Source organism: Poecilia mexicana, unplaced genomic scaffold (genome assembly GCF_051168715.1).
Source record: "Poecilia mexicana isolate PSO_F unplaced genomic scaffold, ASM5116871v1 scaffold_20, whole genome shotgun sequence".
In the NCBI taxonomy this organism is placed as follows: Eukaryota; Metazoa; Chordata; class Actinopteri; order Cyprinodontiformes; family Poeciliidae; genus Poecilia; species Poecilia mexicana.
The window spans coordinates 20,824,788-20,836,839 of record NW_028263389.1 but is presented as its reverse complement, the minus strand read 5'-3'; the positions used below and the strand labels follow the sequence as shown (position 1 = coordinate 20,836,839).

The window sequence follows — 12,052 nt, the reverse complement described above, 5'->3', positions numbered from 1 at the left end:
CAGCACAAAACCGCCTTTCTTCCCCCCGCTCCGTCTCCCTGACCTTGCCACAACGCTCCACAATCGCCTCAATTACAGTAGATTGGAAGAGGAGGCCGATAGCTTGACTTCCGCTCTGCTGCATGTAAGGCAAGCATTATATCGCCCAATTTCTTGTACACAACCCAAACCCCCCCCCAAAGCTTCCCTGCCAATGATATCTGGGTCGACAGCGAGTTTTCATGAGGTCGGACCGGATAATACCTTCAGAGGAAGTTATATTTGACTTGATGTGAGCAGGAATGACACGAAGCAAGCAGCCAGTGGAAAGCGAATTGGACAAGAAACGGCAAACAAAGCCTGAGGACGGACTGAAGGACTGAACGACAGCATCGCGTCACGTCAGCCACCAGGAGACGGGCCGATCCCTGAAGTCTCAGGCACAAAACGAGCCTTCGTTTGGCTCCACGCTGCTCATCTACAATCGATTTTATGGGAAAAAAATGGTTAAAAATATACAACCAGACTGAAATATCAGGTTTAAAGTTTGTTAGCAACCTGCAGAAAAAGCAGGGACTGTCCTCAGCCGACTCGGTAAAGCTCGTTCAGTAGACTCGGTTCGATTCGGGACCAAAGTTCGCAACATGTGTTACATTTTCAGCTGCTGCAGTTTCTCCTTTAACACTCTCCTTGTGTTAAACCTGAGCACCTGTTCCCTTCCTGGCCTGTGGGGGCGCTGCACCAAGAACTACTGAAGGAAACAACATGAAAACCTCAAGAAGACACTGAGCAAAATGTAAACAAAAATCAAGAAAGAAAGAAAGAAAGAAAGAAAGAAAGAAAGAAGGAAAGAAAGAAAGAAAGACGTACTTGAAAAGTTGGACTCTTTCAAAACTTATTTCTCGTAATTTTTGCAACTTTCTTCTAGTAATATTGCTTCTGTATTCTGCTGATATTATGACTTTATTCTCTTAGTTTGGCGCTACTGATCCATTGTACCCCTCTACACACAATATTGTGAATTTTTCATTAGTTAATAGGAAAAAATGCCACATTTCCACACATTTATGGAATTATTCAGCAATTATTTTCTGAATAACCCAAAGTTAAAAGCAGAAAAAGGTAGAAAAATGTCTCAGCTGAACCACAGACTATTACAGTCAATATGTTGCTTCTTTTTTGCATTTAGAAACTAAAACCAACAGCTGTAAATATGCAAACTGTTTCAAAGTTTAAGATGAAGCGCTTGCAGACGAAACGCGCTGCTGCAGCTGCTTTACTGACGGGAAGTTTGGCCTCCAACAAAAGAGCTGTCAGCTGAAATAATGGTACGGATTATAAAACTCCAGAAAGCAATTCAACCGAGTGAGGCGAAGAAATGTTAGTTGTTCCCACTCAGCTGTGTCTGACGTTTGGAGCCAGCAAAAATAAAATACAAAAAATAAATAAAAGGGATTGTAGAAATACGGAGTAAGGAAGACGTCAAAGTGTCGAGGCACATACAGTTAAAACCAGATTTTTACACTCACTTAATAGAAGATAACACTGCAAAAACATATTTTTTGCTGAGTATTTTTGTGTTTCTAGTGCAAATATGTAGTACACTTAAAATAAGACAAAAATAACTTACAAATAACTTTTCAGCAAGAAGTAACAGCTTTTAAAAGTCAATGAAAAAATACTAATTCCACTAAGTGTAAAACATTTTTCCCATGTTTTAAGTGGAATAATCAGCATGAAAATGGCTGCAAATAGATGCAAAGGTATACAACAGTACATCATTGAAAAGCATTAGTAGAGCCTCCTGCACACCCAACAAGAATGCAGCAAGTTGTTTCTGGATGGTAGGTCAAGAACTTAACTCTCTTTTGTCCAGCAGCCATTGTAAAGTGCATACAGCAGAGAAGCCAGCTGACCAAACATGCTGGTTGCTAGGCAACAGCACAGTATACATGGAGTGCGACGTGACAATCAGGAGATTTTTTAAATGTTTTAACATAAACATGAAGTTATTGCAAAAAAAAAAAGGCTAGATGTGTTTTTTTAGGTTGTTTTTGGAAGCATTAGAGAACGGATTAGAAGCATAAAAATGTACAAAGTTAGAAATTTGCATAATAGATCCACACACAATTTATATTTTATTTTTAAATTGAATTTAAAAATAAAAATAAATAAAAATGTTTTTCACTTTATTTTTAGATATAAAATTAAATAAATAAATAAAAAGTTGCGCTAAGGGAAACATGCAGAGCTTTACCTTTCCCACGTACTGCATGTCCGTCCCAGTATACTCCTCCAGCAGAAAGAACTGGTTCCACATCCAGCCCCGTTTGGAGCGCCGCAGCGGGACTCCGTTGGCGTCCTGTCCCGTCAGCCCCGTAGGCCCTCTCCGCCCCCCTGTAGTCCTTCGCAGCGCCCTGAGGCTGTAGCCCGGGCAGCTGAGCTGGACCACGGCCCACAGCATCATAAGAGCGCAGAGTCTCCGCCGATCCATAACCGCAGCAGCAACAAGCCTCAAACCGCCCCCCTGGTCCGCGTCCGCCGCTTCCTGGTCAGAGGGTCAGCTCGCCTCTCATGCTGCGATCTGCTGAGGCAGGATGAGGCAGGACTCACGTTGGCCGGCAGTCAGTCGGCGCCTGGAATGGAAGGCAAACAAGCAGCTTGAACTCAACGCTGATGGCTTTAAAGATGAAACTAAACAAAAATCAATTTCAAATGACCAAAAAGTATCAGCTTGTCTTAAAAAAGAAAAACGTGATTAAGTATTTTTGTTTAGTTTATAGTGCAAATGTCTTCGTACAATCACAATAAGACAAAACTAAATTTCAAGTAACTTCCAACAACAAACAGAAGCTTGTTTTAAGTCAATAATTCCTTAAAACTGATGAAAAAAACACAAATTTTTACCTCAAAATGTCTTATGAGGTAAAAAATGCCCCAAACTCAACGTTTACATTCATACGAGAAAATGGCTGCAGACAGATGCTCAATTATACAGCCGTGCATCTTTGAAAAGCATTAGAAGAGCCTCCTGTACAACCAACAAGAATGCAGCAAGTGTTTCAGTAAGACATTTGTTTTATCCAGCAGCCATTGTACAGCAGTAAAACTAGCTGACCAAACATGCTGGAGCTCAGTTCTGGTTGCTAGGTAACAGCGCAGTTCCTAATGCGAGGTTTTTGAAATGGCTAGTTTTCCAGACACCAGCAAACTTGAACTTGTTGTCAAAAAACGTTTGGACCTTAAATATCAAAGTGTTTGAAATGTGAATTTTCCTTTTAAGGAGTAATTAAAAGGAAAAGATTTTACTCTCATTTCTTGCTGGAAACTTACTCTTAAGTTAGTTAGCTTAGTTGTATCTCAACTGTGCTAAGATATTTGAACACAAAAAAGGGTAAGATTTTGTGTTTTTCCACTGTGGATTTAGAAATCCTTAAAATTCTTCAGATTTCCAGTTTGCCTCTGAAAAATCACACGATTGCACATTTACTGCGATCAAGTCCAACAGCATTTCTCAAAGCGTTTCCTTTATGTTCGGCCGTCTGCTCTCTCTTTATTTATCATGAAATATTAAATGTTTAAGTCAAGGCTAAAGGGAAACCTGGGACAGAAATGCTGAATCCCATCCAGAAGCTCCGTTATAGATCCAGGTTCTCTGACAGCTAACTGACTGACGGCCGACTGAGAGCCGCATAACTGGATAAATATCAGATTAGACGTTTTTCCCGTCAGCGCGTTGGACTTACATCCTGTGCAGCTGATGTAAGTCAGCTGTACAGGATGTACAGGATTAGTATTACTAGTAAAACTAGTAAAATTTACTATCCTTGTACGAGTTTATTCTCGTAACTTTAGTTTTTTCAGAAACAATTTGCCTCTGGAGCGAAAACTTTCTCATTAAGGAATGACTCATGTAATGTCTTGCTAAAAGTTACTTTTCAGTTAGTTTTGTTTTATTTCAGGTGCACTAAGGAATGTGCAGTAGAAACTAGATGAAAATACTTGGTAATATTTTGTGTTTTTGCAGTGCAGCTCCTCTCCTCTTCAGTCTGTCTGGCTCTGCTCCTGCATGCAGGTCAGGGTACTTAATTCATGTCCGGAGACATCCTTCCTACATGCCCAACACGGCGCAGCCGGACTGAACAGGCGCGATACGGCGGAGCGTTGGAAACGCTCCCCAGCCGACCCGCTGATAACCCTCCTCCCAAACCGCAGCCGAGGAACGCCGGCGGCCTGGAAACCGCCCAACGTCCAGGAATAACGAGAACAAAACGAAACACATGGCCGCCTCCCCGACTCCGTCCTGCTTCATCCATCTTGTTCCACGTCCTTCTTCCACCTGCCAACAGCTGGCCTCAAACAGTCATTACTTCCTTTATCTGTGCAGGAATCCCACAGCAGCCAGGTCTGCAGCTTCTCAGTTTGATTTTTGGACCATTCAGGGTTTCCTCTGCAGAGCTGCAGCTCGCCATGAAAGCAGGGAACTAGTTACCAGAACAAACATGTTTTGTACAAGTCTGTATTTTAATGAAATTGCAGCAATTTGCATCATATCCTGTTGAAGTGGCAACAGAGACGACAAAGAGAAACCTCAGCAGCAGAAATCCTCTGAAGAAAAAAACGTTTGCTGCTTTTCAAGTCTTCACTCAACCAGAATATGAGAAACACGACTTTAATCACTGCAAAAACACTAAATATCACCAAGTATTTTAGTCTAGTTCTAGTGCAAATATCTTAGTTCCCCTGAAGAGACACACAACTAAATTACAAGTGACTTTTCAGTTATAGGAGTGAATAATTCCTTAATATTGATAAAAACGTCCTGGTTCCACTCAGATTATTTCATTTATTACATGGGGAAAATAAGAAAGTATTAGGGTCTGGAAAATAAAAATAAATTATTCTATAGAATAAACAGATCTGCAAAAAAAGTCATAATAATACCAGAAGAAAGTCACAGAATTAAGAGAAAAGTCATATTTTGACTTTATTCTTGTATTTTATGGACTTTATTTTTGTGTATTTTCAACTATTCTTAAATGAATTTATTCTCATAATTTTATTTCATTTATTTATATTCATATTATATTTATTTCTTATTATGGCACTAATATCTCATCGGAGGAAATAATCTGAATTAGTAATTTTTTGATATCCAAATATTGACTGAAATCTCTCTTTTCTGCTGAAAAGTTTCTTGTAACTCAGTTTTGTCTCATTTAAAGTGCACTAAGACATTTGCACTGGAAACCATGTTTTTACAGTGCGGTGCTGCTTGTCACATCTCCACAACAGTTTCTTCTCGTATCTAAAGAAATCTGTTAGCGCCGAGAAGAAAAACCAACAAGCAATCTCGCACAGGACAACCGCTGAGATTTAAACTCGCAGACGCCTCGCCACGCCGACTGGGACAGCTTTGTACCAACTCCTGTTCAGGGAGGGGGGTTTGATGTCGCCGTCTTTGTAGGCCGTTAAACAAAACAAGCTGCATATTTCACCGCCGTGCCAGTCTGTCAAGCTGTTTACAGCGGTTCAAAACATAATGGAGAGTTTGATACACTTGAGCGTTTTCAGCTGTTATTATGGCTCTCGTTTGTTCCTCCAGCAGTGATTTTGAAAGACGTTTTGACTGTCTTTGTTTACTTCACACCCACAAGCCCCATCGCAGAGTTTACCAGGGGCACAAAGTCCAACGGCACCTAAAGACGCTCCAGTCGGGCTGTTTTTCTTCTTCTCTTCTGCTGCTGCTCTAACACGCCCACTTAAAGCAGAGTGGACCTTCAGAAAAACTGAAACACGAGATACAAAAGAGAGAATAAAAGAGACTCAGAACAGTCACTGGTGGCAGTGGGTTTAGTTTTTCTTTTAGTTACCGTTCCATCACTTCACAGCATGAATGTAGCCTTTATATCAGCTGTGCTGTAGCATCTGACAAGGGGTTTTCAATGCTAAAGCACAGCTGCTAACTGGAGCTTCGTGCAGCATATTACTGTAAAAATCTTCCAAGTGAAGAGACAAGCAAAAAAAACAAAAAACGTCAGAGTTTTTATATCTGCAATCATGTAAAAATGGCTGCCAACAGACGTGCTATTATACAACCATACATCTTTGAAAAGCAGAAGCGGAACCTCCTGCACAACCAACAAAAATGCAGCAAGTGGCCATTGTACAGCGCACACTGTGGTAAAACCAGCTGACCAAACATGTTGGAGCTCTGCGTGGGTTGCTAGGTAACAGTGGGGTGTAGAATGTGACTTAACATTTGGTAGGTTTATGAAACGGCACGTTTTCCAGACACCAAAAAACTTATTGCCAAAAAACGTCTGGACTGATGTTTTTAAACTCTTGGGGTTTTTAGAAGCAGTAGAAACCAAAATGGAAATACAAAAACACACAAAATGTGAATTTTGCATGATAGGTTTCCTTTTAAATGAGAACCTCGACAAACCAGTCAAATTGTGGCGAGCCGCACGTTAACCACCGTCACAAGGTCTGATGTCATCTAAATGAAAAAGTAGAGTATTTCACTTCTACCTTTTTTTATTCAATATTGAGGAATTATTTAGTATTTATTGCTAAAAAGTTACATGTAAGTTAGCATTATTTATTTTAAATTAACTACAATTTTTCCACTAGAAATCAGACAAGAAATACTTTTGTGTTTTTGCAGTGTAAAGGTTGCTGGTAGCCCTTCTGACTCCCGTCTCCTCTGTGGACTTTGCTAACCCCCGTTCCCGGCGTTTTGCCCTCCAGATGCAGAAACAGGAACTTCAGCATTCAGGTGCTTAAAGTCAGACCATCAGATGTAGTTACCGTGACAACGCTAACGGGGGGAGAGCAGCCGGTTTGAAGGAGAGTTAAAAACGTCCCGTCAGAGCCACGTCAGCAGCAGCAGCGGCCCCATCCATTACCTGACCTGTCTTCCACAGGCAGTTACGGCTCGGCCCGCTTTCCCCTGAGGAGGCAGATTGAAGCCGGGGTGAGGTCCGCTGCCTCCCTTTTCCCCCTGCGCTGCAGTTTAAAGCTCCTCCCTCATATGCATTATCGCTGCGCGCTGAAAGCCAGTCGCTTTGCATGTGTCCTCTGCCTGAATCAGCACAGCCAGGGGAAAAACACGGACCGCCAGGCCCATCCGGAGCAGAAAGTCAGTTATTGTTCTATGAATATATTTATTACAGCCGATCAAACAAAAACCAGGAACTGGTAGGAAGATCAGCACGACTTACTAAGAAAGTATTTGGTAAAAACTCTATTAAAGTGCTGAGTAACCGATCATTTAAAACATAAAACATTACATTATCAGACGGACCGAAATGAGAAAAACTCACATCAGTAACAAAAATAACAAAGAAAATACAGATTTTACTCGAGTAAAAAGTACAGAGCAGTAAAAATACTCATAAAAGTATTTTTTCTCTAAAAAGTTACTCAAGTAGATGCCCCTCTTCCACCCCCCCCCCCCAACTCTCTCAATTACAATACATAATTCTTGTTGGACAAAGAGACTCCAAAAAAAAGGAAAAAAAAATCTTACCAAGTATTTTTTTTAATCTAGTTTCCAGTACAAATGAAATAAGACAAAACTAACATATAAGTAACTTTTCAGCAAGAAATATGATTTTATTTTAAGTCAGTAATTTTGCCAGACATTTGAACTTGCAAGATATTTTTTCCAAAGTGAAATAATTCATGGAACTAGTTCTTTTTTAAATCAATAGAAAGGAATTATTGACTAAAAACAGATTTATTTTCCTTGTAATTTAGTTTTGTGTTATTTCAACTGTACTAAGATATTTGCACTAAAAACTATTTTGTAAGATTCTGATTTTTGCAGTGAAAATAAAACAAATAAAATGAACTATGACGTCTCTGTAAGCAAAACTGACCTTCAAAATAAGAGCCAGTTGAGCCCAAAACACCAACCTGAAAACTTTTACCATCCAGTTTTCTTACTTCTGAGCTGTTTTCTCATTTTTAGTTCTTATTTAAATCTAGACCCAAATACTCGGTAAGATTTGTGTTTTTTTACAGTGTGTGTAATTTTTCTGCCTGTATTTTAAACCTAACCAGGTTTTTTTAGCTCCACTTCTTCCAGGTTTTGCTCCAGTTCCACAAAGTAAACATCAGCATTTTGCATTTAATTTTCTCAAGCTTTGTAAAAAGCACCATGTCTGTAACTCAGAGGGACAGAAAGATGTAAAAGGAAAAAGCTGAAGTTGTTGCTAGAGAATAGCTGAGGATCCCAGATACAGCAGCAAATGGTTGCAGCTTCCCATCCAGATTTTCTGGATGGGTTCTCCACTTCTGGCTCTTTTTTCCTCCTCCAGCTCCCGGCACTCTCCACTTTATGAATTTGGTTAAATGACGCTGCTGAGGAGCGTGTGGGACTCCGAGCTATCGATTCGCTGTAGGGCTGGTTGGAAATACCAGCCGGTCTCTGGGGCCGACCCAGGAAGCTTTCCACCGCCAGTCCCTCCGCTCCGCTTCGTTTCCCGCAGACTGCTTCATAATGTCACAGTGGAAAAGCCGAGGAGACGTCGACCTTTGACCTCATCTGTAGGAAGCGACGATGTAAGGCGAGTCAGCTGAAGCTTTCGTTCTGCAACGTCACAAAATGTCGGGTCCGGTTAAGAGCGAGCGCCGCGTTTGCTGGTGGCCCAGAAAAACCGGTTCCTGCTTCACGCTGGGGAGCAGAAGAAGCTGGCAGAGGATTTTCTTTTGACCCGGATGGAGACGATGCGATTTATCAGGAAGGATAAAGATCATAAAACTGCAAACCTGGTCAAGTTTCTGCTGAAAACATCTTAAAACATTTGAAATAGGACAAAACTAACTTAAAAGTAACTTTTCAGCAAGAAACGGGAGCTTGTTTTCAGTTACGGTTGATTAGAAATACTATTTATAAGTATCACAATAAGCAACGAATCAATTTATCGCAGGATAAATTAAAAACCTCATGATTTCCCTTTGCATATCTTTTTCTGTTTTTACCAAAAACTGGATGATAAAACTATTTAGCCTAAACTGGAACAATTTTGCTTGCAGACTTCATAATTAATTTTATTTGTTGTTTCTGCTGTTTTGTTTATCTTGGATTTTTAAAACGTCTTCTGGTTCCAGATGTTCATCAGAATTTAAGTTTACTGATCGTTCAAAGTGTGTTGTTGCATTATTATACCATTATTACCTTTTATTACTTTAAAATAACCTCAGAACAACAATATTATCGTTTATTGAAATAACTTCTGGGGAAATTTATCGTTAGATCTCAATGATGTTCCCCGTTAGCCGCAGTTTGAATAAAAGCCAAAGATAAAAATGAGTCCAACTTTTTAGACTTTTTTCCAACGCAGCACCTTTAATATAAATCTAATAATTTGGAAGCAGCTTAAAAATGATACAGTGTCATGAAACGCCTCCGACATGAAGGTTTGTGCTTCTCCACGTCGGACAGCGATTCCCCGTAACCAGGATTTGTTTTACGCGCGACACAAAGAGCGTTTGAAGAGTCTGGATCCAAACCGCCTCTGTAACCATGACGATCCCACTGAAACGGAGAGGACGGCGTCTTCCCAGTGGCTCCAGGCGGGTTTTTTAAAAAACAGCCTCAGGTCTCGTCTTGCCGCGCCGCCGCCGTCATAATGAAGGTGTGTAATAGAACATGACACCATAATTATATTCTCCCAGTTAAGAGCCAGTGTTTACAACCAGACGCGGCTGCCTGTGTTTTCTCCCTCTTTGTCTCGCCTTCGCTTCATATCATGTGCCGTTTGATTGCATTAAAAAAAAAGCTTGATGAAAAATTGAAAAAAAAAAAAAAAAAAAAGTAAATTGCTTTAAATTGCCTGTCACAGATTGTGTTGAGTTGGAACGGAGCAATAAGACTCATGCAATGTGGAGATTAATGTGTCTGCTGCCAGTTTGTGAACGACTCCTCGCTGGAAAACAAAATGGATCAGAGCGGTTATTTATTAAATGTATCTATCGGTCGCATCGAACGGCGACGCGTCAGGATAGAGACGGGGACGATACGCCGCGCACAAATGCGTTCGTCAATACATATTGGATCTGGCCGGCTAATGGCCTTCCTGCTGCATGAAACTGCACTGCAAAAACACAACGGGAGAGTAAAAACAACGGCGCGTTAGCCCCAGATACGAGAGAAACGGGAGTACGTTCATGCCAAAAACATTTAGAATGTTGGGATTAATCTCAGAAAAGTTCTGGAAAAAGAAATTTATTTTAGTTTGAAAAGTTGAAAATTTGATGGAAAAATGTAAGAGATTAATCTATAATTTTCTAGAATACGTTTGAAAATTTAAAAGTTTTAAAACTATAAAATGCTTCCAGAATTTTTTTTTAAATTTTGAGATTAATCTCAGAAATTTTCTAGAAAAAACGTGGAAACTTCAGAGGTTGAAATGTCAAAAATTCACTAGAAGAATCTCAGAAATTTTGAGAATAATTTGAGAAATTTTCTAGAAAAAACATGAAAATTCAAAAAATTTTAAAGTAAAAAAAAATATAGAAAAAAGAAATATAGAAAAAACATGGAAAATATAGAGTTTGTAAAGTCCCCAAATTTGTTAGAAAAAAACCTCACCTTTTTAGAATATTCTTAGAATTTTTTTAGAACAAATGTGGAAATTTTTGAATTTTAGAAATGTTCTGAGTTTTTAAAGTAAAAACATGTTTGACTTCAAACTTTTCTAAAAAAATTCTGAAATTTATCTGAAAATTTTAATTTTTTCCCTAGCAAATTTTACACAAGAGTTTCAAAAGTCGGAAACGTTTTGCTTTTCAGTCGACACCTTGTGTTGATAGAAATTTAAGCATTATTTCTGTTCTACTTTTGCCTTTTTTTCAGACTTGCATGTTTTTTTCATTTTCGGTTTGTATGAGAAAAGGCTAAAAATACCAGAAAATAAACAAAAATATCAATTCTTCCATCAATATCAAGGAGTTATTCACTTAAAAAAGCTCCTACATCTTACAGAAAACTTACTTTTGGTCTTATTTCAAGTCTACCAAGATATTTTCAGAAGGAACTAAACCAAAAATACTTTGTAGAATTGTATATTTTTGCAGTTGTTTCACAATTTATTACTATGTTATGTTTTTTATGCTGTAAAATACTTTGAAAATCACTGGTAGATTAAAAACATAATCTACCAGTGGAACAAGAACATTTTCATCAATAGTAAGGAATTATTTACCTAAAACAAGCTCTTACTTCTTGCTGAAAGGTTATTTGTAAGTTAGCTTTAATTCAACGTATTCACACTAGAAACTAAAGAAATTTGTGGTAAGATGTTCTGTTTTTGCAGTGTGTCTCATTTCCTCCAGTATTTTAATCCTAATCAGGTTTTTTTAGCTCCACTTCTCCCGGGTTCTGCTCCGGTCCCACACCGCCGAGCGAACCCCCCGCTAACGAGCAACACGGCAGAAAGCGCCCCGGCGCGCCTGTTGAGCCGGAGACTTCCACGGCAACCCGCAGAAACCCCCCTGGGTGCAATTAGAAGTGAGAAAGGAGAATGTCAGCCAGGGGTCGAGCGAGGGAAGAGAGGGGGGAGGAAGTGAAGCCACAGGTAACATGGCCCTTAGAGGCGGCTGACGTCCGGAGGAGTCTGCAGCAGGTCGCTCCATCCGCCTCGTCCCGCCGGTTTGATTCCGACTCCGTGTCGTTTCATGCAGCTCCGACCCAAATCCGGGGCTTCCCATTTGTCTCGCTGCCCATGTGGGTTAGTGGTTCACAACGCAGCTCCCTGCTGAATACCGCCCAAAACTCAGCAGCTGGATGAACTTTTGCTCCACAAATCTAACAGGAATCTGTGCAAAAACTGGATCGGGAAGCTAATAAAATATAAAAATATTCCTAAAGGGTTTCCTTTTTCTGGGAACAAATTTTGCTGGGCCATAAATTATACCAGAAGTTGTTGCTTTAAACAATAATATTGTTTTGAGACAATTTTCAGGTAATATAATAATAATAATGGCATAATGATGCAAGAACACATCATCATAGACCAATAAACTTTATTTTCTAAAATATTTCACTGCAAGAACACAATCA

The 12,052-nt window shown here is 39.7% G+C and overlaps 1 protein-coding gene across 1 annotated transcript in view; it reads right to left on the bottom strand.

Moving 5' to 3' along the window:
• Window positions 1–12,052, bottom strand: part of cdh6 (cadherin 6) — an 86,428-nt gene that overhangs the window by 49,622 nt on the left and 24,754 nt on the right. The window contains exon 2 of the mRNA XM_015000124.2: window positions 2,237–2,615. Within this exon, the coding sequence (XP_014855610.2) occupies window positions 2,237–2,473 (237 nt within the window). The 5' untranslated portion in view covers window positions 2,474–2,615. The remainder of the gene's footprint in view (window positions 1–2,236; window positions 2,616–12,052) is intronic.